The sequence below is a fragment of the Heterodontus francisci genome, chromosome 1 (genome assembly GCF_036365525.1).
Source record: "Heterodontus francisci isolate sHetFra1 chromosome 1, sHetFra1.hap1, whole genome shotgun sequence".
Classification (NCBI taxonomy): Eukaryota; Metazoa; Chordata; class Chondrichthyes; order Heterodontiformes; family Heterodontidae; genus Heterodontus; species Heterodontus francisci.
The window spans coordinates 96,397,458-96,417,947 of NC_090371.1; the positions used below are offsets into that span (position 1 = coordinate 96,397,458).

General features: G+C 42.6%; 2 protein-coding genes across 2 annotated transcripts in view; one reads left to right on the plus strand and one right to left on the minus strand.

The window, feature by feature from the left end:
• Nucleotides 1-10,017: 10,017 nt before the first annotated feature.
• esm1 (endothelial cell-specific molecule 1) lies at nt 10,018-14,226 on the minus strand. Its single transcript, XM_068032931.1, has 3 exons — nt 13,617-14,226; nt 12,101-12,256; nt 10,018-11,803 (listed from the first exon to the last, which is right to left on the minus strand). Exons 1-3 carry the CDS (start codon nt 13,918-13,920, stop codon nt 11,700-11,702), a joined length of 564 nt encoding a protein of 187 aa, XP_067889032.1. The 5' UTR covers nt 13,921-14,226; the 3' UTR covers nt 10,018-11,699.
• Nucleotides 12,998-20,490, plus strand: part of LOC137371009 (granzyme K-like) — a 110,298-nt gene continuing 102,805 nt past the window's right edge. The window contains exon 1 of the mRNA XM_068032919.1: nt 12,998-13,175. The gene's annotated coding sequence lies outside the window, so the exon portion shown is untranslated. The remainder of the gene's footprint in view (nt 13,176-20,490) is intronic.

A 20,490-nucleotide genomic window follows, 5' to 3' on the forward strand; every position in this document is an offset into this window, starting at 1 on the left:
TTCATCAGGTAGTGGTCTGCACGGAATGTCCTCAAGGCCCTATAGGAAAAGGAGATGGTGGATCCTGTTGGATGGTTCCCCGAGCAGACTGCCAAAATCATTTGGCAGAATGCCTCATCACCAGGACTTTCAAACAAGCACCAAGATGTAGCTTGGCTGGTGGTGAGATGGGCCCTCCCCATCAGATCCTTCCTGCACACCCGGAGTCTCACCCCCTCCACACGCTAACTTTGAGGTGGCTGCGGTGGGGAAGAGACAGTTGCCCAACTCCTTCTGGAATGTGTCTTTGCAAAGCAGGTGTGGAAAGAGATGCAGTCGAGGTTCATCCCAAGCAGCTCTGTGACACAGGAGTCTGTGCTCTACAGGCTGTTCCCAGGGATGCACACCGAGATAAACATCAACTGCTGCTGGAGGACCATCAATTAGGTAAAAGACGCTCTTTGTTCTGCCCAAAACTTGCTGGTCTTCCAGCGCAAATTTTTGTCCACGACTGAGTGTTGTAGACTGGCACATTACAAGGTCCAGGACAACGTGCTGCACAGGCTCATTGGGGAAAGACCACTGTGTAAGGTCCTCCCACCAAAGTGAACTGAGGGGCTGGACCCATGGGAAACCCCTCAGGCTGTATTCACCAAATATGCGTTTGCTGTAAAATGTACATGGCATGTAAAATGGAATGGAAAGGTTGTGAGGCAACTCACTCTTGTATTGAAGAAAACTGATTTCCTTTGCACTTTTTGGAATGTCAACTTGGTGCTTTTTTGAACTGTTTTGTGATGTATTTTTTACAGATTTTTATGAATAAAGTATATTTTTGACAAAAAAAAGCAAGCAGGAGGTTTGCGAGCTGCTGAAGGTGTTTACAGACTGATAATGGGATCACTATTAGTCAGTCTTTCTTGGGCTTGATTGTAATAGTGATGATAGGTAAGGTAGTGGATTCAATACCTGATTGGAGCTGTGCATGAAAGATATAATGCAATTAGAGAAGTTTACAGCTCCTCTAATGATAAGCACAATGAGGAGTGGGTTACAGGATGAATGAACTGGAAGTGGGAACAATTAAAATTCCAAAAGGCAAAGGTCCATTCAATCCAATCATAGAACATAGATAGAACATTACAGCGCAGTACAGGCCCTTCAGCCCTCGATGTTGCACCAACCTGTGAAACCATCTGACCTACACTATTCCATTTTCATTCATATGTCTATCCAATGACCACTTAAATGCCCTTAAAGTTGGCAAGTCTACTACTCTGTTGCAGGCAGGGCGTTCCACGCCCCTACTACTCTCTGTGTAAAGAAACTACCTCTGACATCTGTCCTATATCTATCACCCCTGAACTTAAAGCTATGTCCCCTCGTGTTTGCCATCACCATCCGAGGAAAAAGGCTCTCACTATCCACCCTGTCCAACCCTCTGATTATCTTATATGTCTCTATTAAGTCACCTCTTCTCCTCCTTCTCTCTAACGAAAACAATCGTTAATGAATGTTCCACTGCACCACCCCACCCCCACGCACCCATGGAGGAATGAGGGACAACCAAAATGTGGGCTTCATCCGGCATTCCCCTAAAACCTAGGCTGGGTCATCTTCAAGGTGTTTGAGTTGTGGGCAAATAGACCATCTTTACAGGGAATGTCCAAAACAGGAGAAATTGCAAAGAAAATGCCCAGTGGGAAGAGGAACTAACAAGGTGAAGTTTTTGTGGAAGGAGATTGAGGAATTAAAACAACGTATGAGGGTGTCCGGGCAAGCAGGCCAGGTGTACGCAACAGGGCCTGAGCTGGGTAATGCCCCAAGCATGCTAGGATGGTCAGCAGCCGTGCCGGTATGGGGATCTGTGAGTGAGTTGCACTCAGATCCCTACGGCGGGCATCATGTAACTGAAAGTGTTGCGTGATATGTCCCGAATGTCGTTGGTTGATACCAGGGCGACTCACATGAGTATTTGGAAAGGGATTCCCCAGATATTTGCCTCTCAAGGGGTAATGAAGATGGCCAGCAGGTGGCAGACTCTGTGCAGCAGAGTTTCCGGGAGCCCACTGGAGTGAGAGGTGCAGCTGGATGAGGAGCCTAAAACACAGCCTCATATTGATACCTTGCAATGTACTCCATTTACAAGGAGTACATCCAAGAAAGTGGAAGAGACTCCAAGTCAACCATCTGGGCACAGTCATGCAGTTCCAAATACGCCATCGGCCATGGAATTTCGGAGACACTCAGAAGACAGCTGCATCAGAGACTTGTCAACATTTGACTCTGAAAACAGCAAGGTTACATTAGGAAAATCTCCAAGGATATCACCCAGGTGTCAGTGTTACACAGAAATCACCACAAACTGGCTGCTGGAAATAGTCAGCTATCTCTTGTGAAAGGCTCTCGCAGGGAGAAGGGTGTATGGGTGGAAACTCTGAGCCAAAGGAAAATGAAGAACTTTCCAAGATACAGCTCACTTAAGCCCCAGGTACAGAATGGGAGAAGGTGAAGGAGGCAGAGAGGAGGCCACAACTTGGCAGAGGAACACAGAAAACACCACAGAAAAGCATGATTGCTGGTCATTGAAGGTTAACTCTGGTGATGGACTGCCATGGAAAGGGAAGGTGAATAGAAAGTCTGAGGAAAGCAAGTTTCAGACATAAAATGCAACACAAATGAAGAAGACTCTCTGATATAGCACAGTGAAGGACCAGGTGCAGAATTGGAAAGGGTGAAGGAACTCCAAAAGCCTGTCTGAAGGAAATCAGTGCGCATTGCCAGCCAGCGATCCCGGCTAGAGAAGTCATGCTCAACAGTCAGCATTGAACACAATTGAATTGGACACAATGGCAGAAAACCAGAGGATCATGTGGATATGAAGTGTGAGCTAGACATAGCTAAGCAAAGTGAAGTGCACACTCCAAGCCTTAGCAGAAGTCAAAGAGGAGTCTGAAACTGGGAAGGTTAAACAAGAAAATGTGGAAATAGACAAGGAAGAGAATAGAGTTTTGGGGCAATCACCTTGCATCGCTGCCGTCAGCTCTGCTTGAGCGGGAGTCTTTATCAGTAAAAGACATGTGTAGAAGTCAGGCACAAAGTGGCAGGAACTCAAAGGATGTCGTAGGTACAGAGCCGAAGCCCAACCTCGCAGATAAAAAAGTGCAGACAGAGATTTTGAAGCTCGTCATTGAGAATGAGCAAGGGTTGAAGACTGAAGATCCAGAAAAGGAAGAGAGAATATTTGTGGAAGACATCTTTCCAAAGAAATCGCGGAATGATGCTGTTAAAGAAACCCTTTTGTTCAAACAAGCACACTGCAATCTCAGGAATGGAACCAGCAAATTGGGAGCTATGCAGTTGGAGGCAGACATTGAACAGGAAGTCAATGCAGAACCTCTGCCAGTGGGTGAAGAAAGGACAAGTGAAAAATGATGATTTCCTCCCTATCACTTAGCCTGCAGCCAATCTTCAATGCACAGCTGCCTTGCAAGAACATTTGGTTTGTATGCAACAAGATAATAAAGATATTGAAAAAGGAATCAAAACTTTAGGCAATCACAGATGGTGGGATGTGGTATACAATGTGGGACAATCCTTATGGCCTCATATGCTCTCTTATGTTTTCTAAGTTGTTCTGATTATTACTTTGATACGTATATGAGGAGCGTGTCGCTAGTTTGAGAATCAACTGGATGTCTGGCAAACTTTGCCTATTTTTGTGGGCCTTTTGGAAGGTCCCCTTGAGCAAGCTGGAACTCCACACATTTAGCAATATCTGTAAAATTATTAGTAAATGTTGATACTTTGTAATTTTTAAGATTGTGGACACAAAGTGATCCAGCTAATAGGTTAACACAATTGGAAATAAATGAACCAGATTTTAAAACTGAGATTCATTAGGGGGAATGTTAGAATTTGCTTTGTGTTCCATCAAATTTAATCTCTTATAAGGATTTCTGTTAACATCGGCAGTTAATCGGAACGATGGAATTTCCCAACACAGCTCCCCCCAACTTTCCCAGCAACTCCCCGCTTTCAAGTCCTCAGCACAGGGCCAGGAAATTTCAGTCCTCTGACTCAGGCGGGAATGTTACAACCGAGCGAAAGGTGCACTTCTGTGGCGTGCTTAGCTGTTCTTGCTTCCCTCACTAACAAAACGTACTCTCAAAAATAACTCATTTTAACATTGTATACGACTACAATTTCACTTCTGGATAGTCAGTTTTCAAAGAAAAACAAGCATTTTACCCATATTTTCAAACAGAGAAAAATATAGCCCGAGGATTCCTGAACTATGATTGGTAAAGATAACGTGCAAGTAAGTTTCTAATTAAAAATAAATCTGTTTCTAAGCAATCAAATGTGTCTCTTTTTGTTCTATTGTGTAATGTATTTCAGGAAACAAAGCTACATCCAATTGCTTCAGTCTAGACAGGAGAAAGGAAAGAATGCATTTAAAACATCAAGGGATGGCCAGGAAAAGCTTGTGGAATTCAACTCCGCGTACCGTGGAATGAAAGGATATATTTGGTCAAAAACAATGACTATCAATATTGAAAAGCAGAAAGTTATGTTAAACTTGTATAGAACCTTGGTTAGACCATACTTAGCGTACTGTCTACAGTTTTGGTCACAATATTACAAAAGGGATATAGAAGCAGTGGAGAAGGTGCAAACAAGATTTACAAGGTTGATACCAGAACGGATTAGTTCCAACTATCAGGAAAGACTGAATAGACCGGTCTCTTTTCTCTAGTTGACCGAATCAAGGTCTTTAAGATTATGAAGGTGTTTAATGAGATAGTCTTAGAGGCTTTTTATACATATATAAAGAGCTAGAGGGTAACCAGGGAAAGGGTTGGCCCACTCAAGGACAGAGATGGGAATCTATGTGTGGAGCCAGAGGAAATGGGCGAAGTGCGAAATTACTACATTGCATCAGTATTCACCAAAGAGAAGGACTTGGTGGATGATGAGCCTAGGGAAGGGAGTGCAGATAGTCTCAGTCATCTCATTATCAAAAAGGAAGAGGTCTTGGGTGTCTTGCAAAGCATTAAGGTAGATAAGTCCCCAGAGCATGATGGGATCTACCCAAGAATACTGAGGGAGGCAAGGGAAGAAATTGCTGGGGCCTTGACAGAAATCTTTGCATCCTCATTGGCTACAGATGAGGTCCCAGAGGACTGGAGAATAGCCAATGTTGTGCCTTTGTTTAAGAAGGGTGGCAAGGATAATCCAGGAAATTATAGGCTGGTGAGCCTTACGTCAGTGGTAGGGAAACTATTAGAGAGGATTATTCAGGACAGGATTTACTCCCATTTGGAAACAAACAAACTTATTAGCGAGAGACAGCATGGTTTTGTGAAGGGGAGGTCGTGTCTCACTAATTTGATTGAGTTTTTTGAGAAATGACGAAGATGATTGATGAAGGAAGGGCAGTGGATGTTATCTATATGGACTTTAGTAAAGCCTTTGACAAGGTCCCGCATGGCAGACTGGTACAAAAGGTGAAGTCACATGGGATCAGAGGTGAGCTGGCAAGATGGATACAGAACTGGCTCGGTCATAGAAGACAGAGGGTATCAGTGGATGGGTGTTTTTCTGAATGGAGGGATGTGACTAGTGGTGTTCCGCAGGGATCAGTGCTGGGACCTTTGCTGTTTGTAGTATATATAAATGATTTGGAGGAAAATGTAGCTGGTCTGATAAGTAAGTTTGCGGACGACACAAAGGTTGGTGGAGTTGCGGATAATGATGTGGAATGTCAGAGGATACAGCAGGATACAGATCGGTTGGAGACTTGGGCGGAGAAATGGCAGATGGAGTTTAATCCGGACAAATGTGAGGTAATGCATTTTGGAAGGTCTAATGCAGGTGGGAGGTATACAGTAAATGGCAGAACCCTTAGGAGTATTAACAGGCAGAGAGATCTGGGCGTACAGGTCCACAGGTCACTGAAAGTGGCAACGCAGGTGGATAAGGTAGTCAAGAAGTCATATGGCATGCTTGCCTTCATTGGTCGGGGCATAGAGTATAGAAATTGGCAAGTCATGTTGCAGCTGTACAGAACTTTAGTTAGGCCACACTTAGAATATTGCGTGCAATTCTGGTTGCCACACTACCAGAAGGACGTGGAGGCTTTGGAGAGGGTACAGAAGAGGTTTACCAGGATGTTGCCTGATCTGGAGGGCATTAGATATGAGGAGAGGTTGGAAAAACTCGGATTGTTTTCACTGGAACGACAGAGGGGCGACATGATAGAGGTTTACAAAGTTATGAGCGGCATGGACAGAGTGGATAGTCAGAAGCTTTTTCCCAGGGTGGAAGAGTCAATTACTAGGGGACATAGGTTTAAGGTGCGAGGGGCAAAGTTTAGAGGGGATGTGCGAGGCAAGTTTTTACACAGAGGGTTGTGAGTGCCTGGAACTTGCTGCCAGGGGAGGTGGTGGAAGCAGATACGATTGAGACTTTTAAGAGACATCTTGACAAATATATGAATAGGAAGGGAATAGAGGGATACGGACCCCGGAAGTTCAGAAGGTATTAGTTTAGGCAGGCATCAAGATCGGCGCAGGCTTGGAGGGCCAAATGGCCTGTTCCTGTGCTGTACTGTTCTTTGTTCTAGAGAAAATGTCACCACTTGTGGTGGAGTCCAAAACTAGGGGCATAAATAAAACATAAATGTAAATCCAAGAAAGAATTCAGGAGAAATGTCTTTATCTGGAGAATGATGAACTTGCTATTGTATGAAGTCGTTGACATGATGAACGTAGATGCCTTTTAAGGTGAAGCTAGATAAGTACATGGGGAGGAAAGGAATAGAAGGATATGCAGATAGGGTTAGAAGAAGTAGGGTCAGAGGAAGCTCATGTGGAGCACAAAGACGAGCACACACCAGTTGGGACAATTGGTCTTTTTCTGTGCTGTAAATTCTATGTAATAAATTGTATGAAAGATTAACATAATTCCATGTTGAACTAACATTTTCTACACAATTTTTTAAAACATTAAGTTCTCTTGAATCAAACTTGAAATAAATTATTATTGTCACCTCTTGACTCTGTCTCTAAGTTATTTTCTGCCGTCTTTCTGTAATTCTTTCCTTCTTCTGTAGTTCTTCCACTTTCTCTATATGTCTCTTTTACACTTACTCTTTGTATGTTTCTATCTATTTCCTGCTACATGTCAACCACTGGGTACATCTCAGACATTTTATTTTCCATTTCTCTATCTCTTTCTTTCTCTCTTTCTTTTCTAAGGAATCAGACCCTCCGATTGTAGAAGAAATTAGCTCCTGTCCTTGGGATAGAAACAATGTGTGGAAATAGATGGCAGGGTTGGAAGCAGGAAATGAGGGGTGGTGAGGCTCAGTGAGAGCAGGAACCTGGATTGGGATATGCACTACCCTACTGGATGGTCTTTTTTGCTATTTTTGCTCGAAATCCAGAGTTGGGCCTTTATTAGTTTTTCCATATCTGGGAAGAAGAAAGGAGCAGAGTGATGGAGCCAGAAGTAGGAACATAGATGCATAACTTGTTTTTCTGAGTATGTGTTTTACAGATGAGCCAGGACAAAGATTAGGGTGACGTGGACATGTCTGATGCTGTTTGCAGGTAGGAAGAATATACCTGAGGTTCATAATGAAGGTTCATAATGAAGTCCAGTGGGATGCACTGGGCTGAGAAATCTTTGGAGGTGATTATAAGGTGGTAAGCTTAAGGGCTAGTATATGATATTCCTTTGTGAATAGCTGATTTTTCTATGTGCAATTGATTAGGGGGGCGTTTATTGAGCTATTTGAAGATTCTAAGTGAGGTAAATTTTTGTCGAACATACAACTTGACTATTTAAAATGATTCTTTTGTGAAACTTGATTGGAGTCCTCAATTTTGGTACCAACCAGAAACAGTAAACAGGTTAAATCAAGTGGAAAGCTCATTTGTAAGGTATCAAATATTGGAAATTAGGCCAGTGTCCAAATAGGATCGAGTTTATTTAGAATAATTTGCCTTAACCTTATTTTACTGGACAAAATTTTAAATACTTGTGATTTCTTTATTTGGAGAGTATTTACTTTGATCTCTAGCTCGAACAGGTTGAGGTTAAGAGGGAGGATGTGCTGGAAATTTTGAATGATATGAGGACAGATAAGTCCCCAGGGCCAGACGGGATATACCCAAGGATATTACGGGAAGCGAGGGAAGAGATTGCTGCGCCTTTGGCGATGATCTTTGCGTCCTCACTGTCCACTGGAGTAGTACCGGATGATTGGAGGGTGGCAAATGTTGTTCCCTTGTTCAAGAAAGGGAATAGGGATAACCCTGGGAATTATAGACCAGTCAGTCTTACGTCGGTAGTGGGCAAATTATTGGAGAGGATTCTGAGAGACAGGATTTATGATTATTTGGAAAAGCATGGTTTGATTAGAGACAGTCAGCATGGAGCGAAGAAGGATGAGAGGTGACTTGATAGAGGTGTACAAGATGATGAGAGGCATAGATAGAGTGGATAGCCAGAGACTTTTTCCCAGGGTGGAAAGGGCTATCACCAGGGGGCATAATTTTAAGGTGATTGGAGGAAGGTTTCAGGGAGATGTCAGAGGTAGGTTCTTTACACAGAGAGTGGTGGGTGCGTGGAATGCGCTGCCAGCGGTGGTAGAAGCAGATGCATTAGGGACATTTCAGCGACTCTTGGATAGGTACATGGATGATAGTAGAATGAAGGGTAGGTAGTTACTTAGATCTTAGAGTAGATTAAAGGTTCGGCACAACATCGTGGGCCGAAGGGCCTGTACTGTGCTGTACTGTTCTATGTTCACTCTCACCCCCACTCCATATAGCTCAAATCTGCATTTTGATGGATACTGAGAAATGTATTAATTAAACCATTTATTAGTGACAGTTATTGTCTGCATCAATCAGTACCCTAGTGATGCAGTTTATAGATTAAAGGTCATCTCTGTATTTTGTAAATTCTTGCATTGGTGAAATGCATTTGTTAGTAATTCTACCTAATAATTTCTAACATGAAACACACTGGAAAATTATTTGACGCTTGTTATTATGGGTGAGCAAGTACAGCTAGACTTTTTTATTCATTCATGGGATGTGGGTGTCGCTGGCTAAGCCAGCATTTATTGCCTATCCATAACTGCCCTTGAGAAGGTGGTGGTGAGCTGCCTTCTTGAACTGCTGCAGTCCATGTGAGGTAGGCACACCCCACAGTGCTATTAGGAAGGGAGTTCCAGGATTTTGACCCAACAACAGTGAAGGAACGGCGATATAGTTCCACATCAGGATGGTGTGTGACTTGGAAGGGAACTTACAGATGGTGGTGATCCCATGCATTTGCTGCCCTTGACCTTCTAGTTAGTAGAGGTCGTGGGTTTGGAAGGTGCTGTTTAAGGAGCCTTGGTGCATTGCTGTGGTGCATCTTGTAGATGGTACACACTGCTACCACTGTGCGCTGGTGCTGGAGGGAGTGAATGTTTGTGGACGGGGTGCCAATCAAGGGGGCTGCTTTATCCTGGATGGTGTTGAGCTTCTTGAGTGTTGTTGGTGCTGCACCCATCCAGGCAAGTGGACAGTATTCCATCACACTGCTGACTTGTGCCTTGCAGATGGTGGACAGGCTTTGGGGAGTCAGGTTAGTTACTCACTGCAGGATTCCTAGCCTCTGACCTGCTCTTGTAGCCATGGTATTTATATGGCTACTCCAGTTCAGTTTCTGGTCAATGGTAACCCCCAGGATGTTGATAGTGGGGGGTTCAGCGATTGTAATGCCATTGAGTGTCAAGGTGGGATGGTTAGATTCTATCTTGTTGGAGATGGTCATTGCCTGGCACTTGTGTGACACGAATGTTACTTGCCACTTATCAGCCCAAGCCTAGATATTGTCCAGGTCTTGCTGCATTTCTACACGGACTGCTTCAGTATCTGAGGAGTCTGACACAGAACCAAAGAAAATCTTCACCCACAACCATGAGGAAAGCATGAAACCCAAAAGCATTGTTTAAGAATGAAACAAAATGCTGTCTTCAGTATAGTAAATGTTTATTTCTATATTTCATGGCCCCACAGGATGGTTTTGGATTTATTCACATTTTTCTTCTACATAAAATTCATGCAACACTACAATATTTTTAGCAGTTTCATGTTATAGTTACATACATCTGAAAACAACTTCGTAAATAAAAGAACAACCAGGAGCATTTAAATAAAATCAGAAAAAATGGAATGGCATCACTATTCATTGAGCATTCAAAATTGAGAAGATGCTTTAACATTTTGGTCAGATTTCTTCAGAATAGGTTCCCATCTGAAACATCAACCAATCTTTCTCTTTCAAGTACTCAAAGAGCTACAGTGCATTTTCATCTTTATCTATTCATTTAGTAAAGATAACTGTGCCTTTCCTACACATCTATGCTAGGTTTGTGGCAATATGTACATAGCGAAGTACAAATAGGAATACAAAATATTGTTCTCTATTGATGAACATAGTTCCACCAACAGCTAGTAATATCTAATGATGTACATATATATACATTTTTATACTAAGTCGATCAACATGAACGTCTGTCTAGTTTTACAATATTTAACAACAGGAAAAATCTAAGTTATTTGTTAGCAAGCTGAACAAGCTGTACATAATAAATGGCTGATTAAAATAGCTAACTACAGAATATGACCAGCAGAAGATGGCAATGCATTTTAACATAAAATTTTGTTGGCAACATTTTCCAAGGCAAAGCTGTTTTATACCAACCACTACCCTTGCCAATTTACATGCACAATACTTTTTCTTTAAAATGGAGAAACTAAGGTGAAGGCTTGTTGGCTGGGACATTACTGATGGTGAAAATAAGAAATGAGAATAAGCTAAGAAGCAGTAATTAGGTAACATCAAACTTGGAGTTTAGAAAATTAGGGTTGCAGAAGGGAAAAAATGCTGAGGGATATTAGGATTCTGCAATTTTGAGATGGTGAAAAAAAATGAGTTACAGGAGGGGATATTGAGAAGAGAGAAAACATGTTGGATACTATTTAAAAAGTTTAGATAAAACAAGCGGGAAAAGTTCAAAAGAAAATTGAGCATAGTAGTATGGGTGAAATAGTAAGAAAGAACAGTGGATGTAATGGGAGGAGAAACATGTTAGAATGGTAACCTACCTAATGCTTAGCTTTTGCCCCTGTCTTGTCCAGGAATGGGGTTGAGGTGCTTGAGGTATTTTCTTGGATATGGTTAGTATTTAAGCCAAGCCTGGATTTCATTAATGGGGAGGAGAGTGGCACCAAAGCAGATACCAAAGTTCTTGGAAGTAACGTTTGTAATGGAGGACAAATGGGCAAGTCCTCGCTCTGAAGCCTTAACTATTGGCATATTGAAGTGTCATGGATATGGCGTGGTGGCTGTCAACAGTGGTCGGAGCTCTCTCACTACCGTATCTTTCATATTGTTAGGTTAATGTTTGCATGGGATTTGTCAAAAGCAACCATTGAAATTGAAGACCTAAAATATTTGTTAAGGCACTTTCTACAAAATGTAAGAAAGTCAAAATGTCCGTTATAAACAAAATAGTGCTTCTGTACAAACAACATTTCAATGTCTACATAGACATGTATTTAAATACGACATAGAATAGCAATATATAGTAAGTTCGAACATGAGTTTGAATGGCAGGTCCCTTTCTCTTCTGACAGAAATCCAGACAAGCATCAGCGAGGGCTTTGTCGCTTCTCTCCGGTGGAACTGTTTGTTTTATCTTTGAGAACATTCTGCTTTAGATCGTCACTGCTGTAACCCGATCCTTGCTCATTTGCTGTTGAAAAATGTTAGTGAAGTACAGAGTATTATTATTCAGATGTTAAATGTACTTAAAACCTTACCAAGAATAAAGGATTATACATGAAACATCATTCACTATTTAAAATTTCGAGCCTGGTAAAGTTGTGCAGTTATTCCTGTCGAGATGGATAAGATTTTGAGGATTTTTTTCACCGGCAATATTTATATTTAACTATCTCTTGTAATTTTAAAAATTCAAATAGATGCTGGGAGAATTCCGAGTAATTAAATGTAAAACGAAATGTTGCTGTTTTGTACTGAGGTAAATTACCTGACAGAGGTGCAGATTTCTTACGGTTTCCAGGTTTTGTTTCAGGAATTTGAAAAAACGGGAACTTCGTACACTGGCCTGTCTCTCTGTTACAGATCCCAAACGCGCATTTACACGCTTTCCTGCATTCTAGCCCGTAGGTTCCAAAGGGACAATCTGAAAGTGCAACATTGGAATATGAAAGGGAAATATGAAGATGGTTAGTCTTAATACCATAATTAATGTTAAAGGTCACGGTATGTACAATATCGCACCGCGTCACGAGTTTATTTACTTCTGACCCTTTTCTAAAACTAGCTGGTTTATTCATATCGCCTTCCGAATCGTCTACGCCATTTCGCTTGTTCCCTCCCTCACAGTCACACACTGTGCAGCTAGCTGAAGATGTCACCCTCACTCTGACTGGTGTGCACTGTATCAGGCTTGGTCAGTTATCTTCTAACCTGCATTAGAATTTAAACTCTAATTCTGAAATGTAACTTGTCCACTCACTCAGTTACAAATGAAGAATCCAAGTGCTAGGTAAAGCCTTTACATCAGCTTGATCATAACCTCTGTTCAGAACAGCTAACCGAGATAATGCGATCGGCAATATAGGAAAGGTGGTTTATGTAGTTTCATTGTAACATCGCCTTAGGCGAAACAATGGAGGAACAAGCCTGTGAGTGCAGTGTTTATAGTGATAGCAGTTCCATACATGTGGTTTTCATTGCTGACATTTGCAGTGGGCAGATTGACGCCTGTTATCACTGCATCAACAAGCAGCAACCACACTGCACATCTCATTACCGTTTCCTTCGCTTTGATGCATCCACTGATGGTGCCTCATAAAGCTTTCGGGTCTCCGAAGCAAACACCATATTCGACAGCTGGATCCACGGTAAACAGGGGATTCAGACATCATCAACATGTTGCAGTGGGTGATGAAGTTTCATTTTTATTTTTTTAAAGTGTTATCAGGACTACTCAGAGAATGCTGTCAACTGAGGAGAGGGAGAACATTGTGACCTGCACACATTATTCTCTCATTTTGGTCAGCCTAGTGTCTACACTCCATGCATACAATTCTGGAAAAGTAAGTACTGGGACCTCCACACAGGTATCCTTTCTGTTTTCCAATATGGAATACACACTCTTTCAGTAGGGAGACACACCACTTACTTAAGTCCAAGAAACTTGGTTGACAGGGACCCGCCCCCAGGTGTGCGCAGGCGTACTACTGGACTTACTCGCAATGATAGGTTGTCTGCTGCTTTTTCAGCTCCGACCACCCGAATGGCGAGGGCACTGACTGGCAGGAATAAAGAACATCCTACATAGCAGTGATGCTGGCGAGACTGGAGGTAGCTTCAGTTCACTGCCTAACAGAGCTTTCAAACAGTTTTATAAATGCAGTAGCAATTACTCGAATAGTAACAAAAAAGCTTAAAATACCGTGAGCAGGTGCACTGAACCATCACAGAGGGCAGGACTACGATATAATTTTACTTAAACTCCATGTTCCTTGTGTATTTACCTCTGCAAATGCCATATTCATCTCCAAAATCGTCTTCTTCACTGTTAAAATTGCACCGTAGCCCAGGTCCGCATTTAACCCCGTCCATTCCGGCCACTGTGCGGTAACACACCTCTCCTCTCCCGGCTGCACAAACCTTGCAGCAGCCGCAGTCGTCCAGCACTGTCCTTTTGCAGCCCGCCGTCACGGGACAGGCGGTGGTCCGTTCACACGAATAGGAACAATCAACTGCATACTTCAAAGTGAACCCTTCCACAGTGACAGTCAAAACCACAAGCAACAAACTCACACAGGCACTGGACATATTTACAGACTGTGACCGCACTCCACCTGGACTGACACTGATTCTGAACTGAGCTACAGCACTGGGTGACCGTGTGCTTTTATCAGTTGTGTGCCCACATGTTTTTCACCGGGTCAGTTTCCTAAATCCGGTGTTGTCTTCTGGCCAGCTTGTGTTGTAGGTTTCTAAATCCGGACTGGAAGTAGATGGAATTGAACATGTTGCACAGGGTTGCCATCCAGGAATTGAAAAGATGTGTTGACGTAAGATGTTATGTTTAGTTGTTTTGTAAAGATTTTCAGATTCGATCTCTCACGTACTTGTCAAATGTTCAAGGACGCGAAGAACAACAGCAAATTTATAATCTGTGGAACTGCGTACGGCCACCCCAGCGGGCACTGCATATTTGGCACAATTTCAATTTACCACGTCTCTAGAATTTTCTGACACGTGCGTCATGAAGCAGAATTACTAATGAATGAAATGCATTGATGAAAGATATTTTTAACCTTTGGTTCTGTAAATCAACACTTTAAGGAGTTGTCACTTTATAAAATCTGCATCCAAGAAATAACAGGGAGTGACAAAACTGATCTTTTGGAGGACAGAAATTAACAGATTAGGCAGGAAGGACCAGAGTAATGAGAGTGGATCAGCGTTTCAATCCAGGGTCCTTCAAATCTGGCCTCATACCATCTCTGATTTTATTTGCTCCTTCATTGGCGGCCGTGTGTTCAGCTGTCTAAGTCTAATCTCTGGAATTCCCTCCCTAAACATTTCTGCATTTCGAGCTCTCTCCTTTAATATGCTTCTTAAAACCTACCTTTTTGAGCCAGCTTTTGGGCAGCAGACCTCATATCTTTTTGTGTGGCTCCATGTTACATTTTGTTTGATAACCTTCCTAAGAAGCACCTTGGGACATTTTTACTATATTGAAGGCACTATATAAATACAAATTGTTGTAGACTGATGGAGTGAAAGTCTTCTATCTCCACTGGCTGTTTGAACCCAAATGCTACAGTTGAGTGTCACCCTCATTGGTCCATCCAAATAAGCATAATGCTGTAGAAATATTGCAAGCAAAGCACTATTTGACACTTGTGCATGTTTTAAGGGTGCATTTATACAACAACTTTAGAATTGCTGCAAAAGTTTCCACATGGCAGCTGTTTTTATGTTGCATTTTGTGGTATGGAGTTGCTGGCTCCTGACACAGACCTTGCACAGCCGATAGCAATCCCAGTGCAAACGTGTCAGATTTGCTGAGGCTGGTCTTCAAGAAATCCTCTTTCAATCCCCACTTGGTCTTGTCCCACATATCTGTATGATCTCCTCTTTAAACCACTCCAACACTCTGCAGACCTCCTTTTGGCCTTTTCTGCACATCCCTTCGTCTTACCATTTAACCCTTTGAGTCCTTGCCAGCTGTCTGTAGACCAATCCAATCAGACCCATTTCCCCGTGGCCCTGCAAGTGTCCATCCAATTTCCGTTTGAAATCATCATCTCTGCTTCCACCATCCTTGTAGGCAGTGAGTTCCAGGTCATTACCACTTGTTGTTAAAAAAAGTTCTTCCTTACATCCCGCCTACATCTCTTGTCTAAAACCTTAAATCTGTGTCCCCTAGTCCTTGTACAATCAGCTAATGGGAATAGCTTTTCTTTGACTAGTTTATCTAAACCTTGTACACGTCTATCAAAGTGCCCCTCAATCTCCTTTGCTCCAAGTAGAACAATCCCAGCTTTTCCAATCTAACCTGTAGCTAAAATGCATCATCCCTGGAACCATACTGGTAAATTTCTTCTGCACCTTCTAAACGACCCTCACATCCTTCTAAAAATGTGGTGACTAGAACTGGATGCAATCCTCTAGTTGTTGCCTAGGTTCAGCATAACTTTTCTGCCTTTGAATTAATATCACTATTTATGAAGCCCAAGATCCCATGTGCTTTGCTAACTTCTCTCTCAAAGTGTCCTGCCACCTTCAAAGATCAATGCACATGAACCCCCAGGTCCCTCTGTCTTTAGAACTGTGCCATTAAGTATATATTGCCTCTCCCTATCCTTTCTGCCAAAATCCATCACTTTATGCTTCTCTGTGTTAAATTCTATCAGCCACGTGTCTGCCTACCCTCACTGTTTACCACACCTCCAAATTGGCAACTTTGAAATTTTACTCTGTATTCCAATATCCAAAGCATTAATATATATCAACAAAGCAGCGGTCCTTGCACTGATACATGGGGAACACCACTGTCTACCATCCTCCAGTCTGAAAAACACCCCTTTACCACAACTCTGAAATAAAAATAGAAAGTGCTGGAAATAGTCAGCAGGTCTGGCAGCATCTGTGGAGAGAGAAGCAGAGTTAACATTTCTGAACTGGCAAAGGTTAGACATGTAATAGGTTTTAAGCAAGTGGTGGGGGTGGGGGAAGAGAACAAAGGGAAGGTGTGTGATAGGGCAGAGGGCAGGAGAGATTAAATGACAAAGATGTCATGGGACAAATGCAAGGGGAGTGCTGATGGTTGTGGTGAAAGACAACGCATTAGTCAAGAGAGAGTATTAACAGTAGAATAATGAACAGCTCTGTCCAAAAGCACAAACATAAAAAAGCAAGTTTAAGGCAGGCATGTGGTTAAAAAATAAAATGATAATGATAATGAAAAAAGGCTCTGAAATTGTTGAACTCAATGTTGAGTCTGGAAGGCTGTAGAGTGCCTAATCGAAAGATGAGTGCTCTTCCTCAAGCTTGCATTGATGTTCACTGGAACACTGCAGCAAACCAAGGACAGAAATGCACGCATGAGAGCAGGGTGATGAATTGAAATGGCAAACAACCGTAAGCTCGGGGTCATGCTTACTTTACCACAACTCACTGTTTTCTGTCCTTAAGCCAATTTTTTAAAAATCCAAGTTGACACTAACCCTTCTATTCCATAAGCCTCAATTTTGGTAACCAACCTTTTATGTGGTACTTTATCAAAGGTTTTCTTAAAATCCATATAGACAACATTCACTGCATTTTATTCATCAAACTTCTCCGTTACTTCATCAAAAAATTCAATTAGATTTGTCACTCACGATCTGTCTTTTACAAATCTGTGCTGGCTCTCCTTAATTAACTCAAATCTCTCCAAGTGCCTGTTAATTTTTTCCCCTGATCATTGCTTCTAAAACCTTAACCACCACTGATTTTAAACTGACTGGTCTGTAGTTACTAGGACGGTCCTTACACCCTTTCTTGAATAAGGGTGTCACATTTGCCAGTGTCCAATCCTCTGGCACCTCCTCCGTATCTAGGGAAGATTGGAAGATTATGGCTAACACCGCCACCTCCTTTAGCAACCTGGGATGCAAGCCATCTGGACGAGGCGACTTATCCACTCTCAGTATAATCAGCTTTTCCAGTAGATCCTTCCCCATCCATTTTCTCTGCCATCTCTACTTCTACTGATATTTTATCAGCAACCTCTTCCTTAGTAAACACCGATAAAACGTATTAATTAAATATTCTAACCTTGCCCTGTACCTCTAAGAATATACCACATTCTTTGTCCCTAATAGACCCCACCCCACCTCTTCCTACCAGCTTGCTATTTACATGCTGACAGAAGATTTTTGAGTTCCCTTTTACATTAACTGACATTCTATTCTCATATTCTCTTTTTGCCAGTCGCATTTTCCTCTTCACTTCCCAAGTTCTTGCTTGAAGAACTCACCTGACATTCGTCTTACACCCTCTTTTTTCTCTTTCATCATATTCTCTATCTCCCTCGTTATCCAAGCAGCCCTGGCTTTGGTTCCCTTACCTTTCGCCCTTGTTGGAAAGTACCTAGCCAGTACCTGAAACATCTTTTCCTGTCAATCATTGGTTCAATTTTACCCTGGCTAGATTCCCTCTCATCCCATCGAAGTTAGCTGTCTTCCAATTTAGTAGTTCTACTTTAGATTGTTCCTTGCTCTTCTCCATTATTAATCTAAACCTTATGATACGATGATCACTCTTATTCAAGTGTTCCCTCACAGACACTTAGTCCACTTGGCCCCCCTCATTCCCCAGCACCAGATTCAGCAATGTCTCCTTTCTAGTTGGACTGAGAACATACTGGTCAAGGAAGTTCTCCTGAACACATTTCAAAAATTCCTCCACCTCCTTTCTGTAACATTATCCCAATTGAAACTTGGGTAATTAAAGTCCCCTAGTATCACCATTGTATAGTTTTTGCACATCGCTGTGATTTCCCTGCAGATTGCTCCTCTATCTCTCTGTCATTATTTGGAGGCCTATAGAACACCCCAGTAGTGTGATCATACCATTTTTGCTTCTCAACTCTAACCAGATGGATTCTGTCTTTACCCCCTCAAGGACATCCTGGCTTTCGAACACTACAATCTCTTTCCTCATCAGTACTGCCACCCCAACTCCCTTTTCTCCTTCTCTATCTTTTCTGACACTTTGTATCCTTGAATATTATGTGCCCAGTCCTCACCAGTTTTAAGCCATGTTTCTATTATTACCACTACATCATATTTCTACATTGCTATTTGTGCATATAGCTCACCAACCTTATTCACCACACTTTGTGCGTTTACATACATGCATTGTAAACCTGTCCTTGTATTTCTTCGTAGTCCTTCTTAGTCTGCTGCTATCCATGTGGTACTACTTCCTTCTCCAGTACTATCCAAAACTCTCACTCCTTTATGCACCTTATTCCTCTTTTCTACTTCTATATGCTGGTGGCCACCCCTATCAATTTAGTTTAAACCCTCTCCAACCACACTAGTGAACCTCCTTGTGAGGACACTGGTCCCAGTCCTGTTGAGATGCCTTTTGATGTCCCTTTTGAATATGTGCCTCCTGCCCCAGAATTGTTCCCAATGTCCCAAGAATCTGAAGCCCTCCCTCCTGTACCATGCTTCAAGCCACGCATTGATCCTCCCTGTCTTCCTATTTCTACTCTCTCTAGTTCATGGCACTGGGAGTAGTCCAGAGATTACTACCTTCTAGGTCCTACTCTGTAACTTCCTCCCTAGCTTCTGACCTCAATACATGCTCTCTCAATGCCATTGGTACCAATATGTACCACAATTTCTGGCTCACTCCCTTCCCTCTGCCGAATATTCTGCATCCTCACCGTGATGGCCTTAACCCTGGCACCAGGGAAGCAACACATCATGCAAGACTCACAATGACAGTTACAGAAATGCCTGTCTGTCTCCCTAACTATGGAATCTTGTGTACTACTGCACTTCTAGGTTTTGCTGTTCCCTCCTGTGCAGTCCCTTGCCCATTGGTGCCATGGTCTAGACTGCCCTCCTTCATGGTGTTGTCATTCCCAGTAGTCTCCAATGCTGATTACTGGTTTTAGAGTGGCATATACCCCGAAGACTCTTGAACTTCCTGCCTCTTCCTACTCTTCCAAATGACCATCCATCTACTATCCTGGACTCTCACTGCCTGTGGGGTGACCACCTCCTGGAATGTATGATCCAAGAAACTCTCCCTCTCCCTGATGCTTCACTGTGACTCCAGATACCTGAGAGGGTAAAGCAAATTAATTTTGATTGTTGGATGCAGGCACTAAAGGTAGAGGCCACATTAGGGAAATAATTCTCCTGGAAGAATTTAAAAGTTCACACCATGTGTTAGTAAGAACCCATGTAGAGAACCAGAAGGTTTCAAAAGCCAGACAGGCAACTGAGATCGCTGATGATTACGAGCTTGATCACAAGCCCAAACCCTTTGTCCTTCACCCCCACAAACCCGAGAAAGATACAAGCTGGGAGGGTGAAAGGAAGGCAAGTAGCCGGGGACAAGAAGGGACATTTGGGAATGCCCAGGGATCTCCTGCTCAGGCCAGAATGGAAGGTGCTGAGGGTGGAAGTGAGGTTCCAAAGCCTAAGTGTTACCATTGTCACAGGGTGGGACACTTTCGTGCAGAATGCTGGAAGTTGTGGAGTAAACCTATGGGACCTATTGGGGTGCACAGGGCCAATGCAGAGAAAGGGGCCGTGACTGGAAATATGACAGATCAGGCTGTAGCTTTGACTGCAGCTGTAAGGCCAAGTACAAAAACCGCTGTGAGTGGGGGGGATGTGAACAAGATACCTGAGAATTATAGGAAATTCTTGTCAAAAGGAAAAGTAACTCCTTATCCTTCAAGTGAGGCAAGTAAACCTATAGTTATACTCAGGGATACAGGAGCCACCCAAACTCTTTTGCTGGGGAAGGCATAACTTTTCCACCAGAGAGCGCATTGAATGCCAAGGTTTTAGTGAATGGTATTGGCGGAGAGTATATGCCCGTACCTTTGTATCGGGTGCACCTAGAGTGTGACCTAATGTCTGGAACAGTAACTGTAGGAGTTGTCCATAGTTTTCCTGTAGATGGAGTTAAGCTACTCCTGGTGAATGATTTGGTTGGAGTGAAGGTCATAGCTTCTCCAGTAGTCACGGAAAAAACAAATGAAGTTAAAGAGACAGAGCAGCTGCAAGAAAAGGTTCCAGGAATTTTTCCTTCATGTGTAGTAACTCAAGCAATGGCTAAACCAGTTCCATTGCCAGAGGTAAAAGTGGCACCACAGAC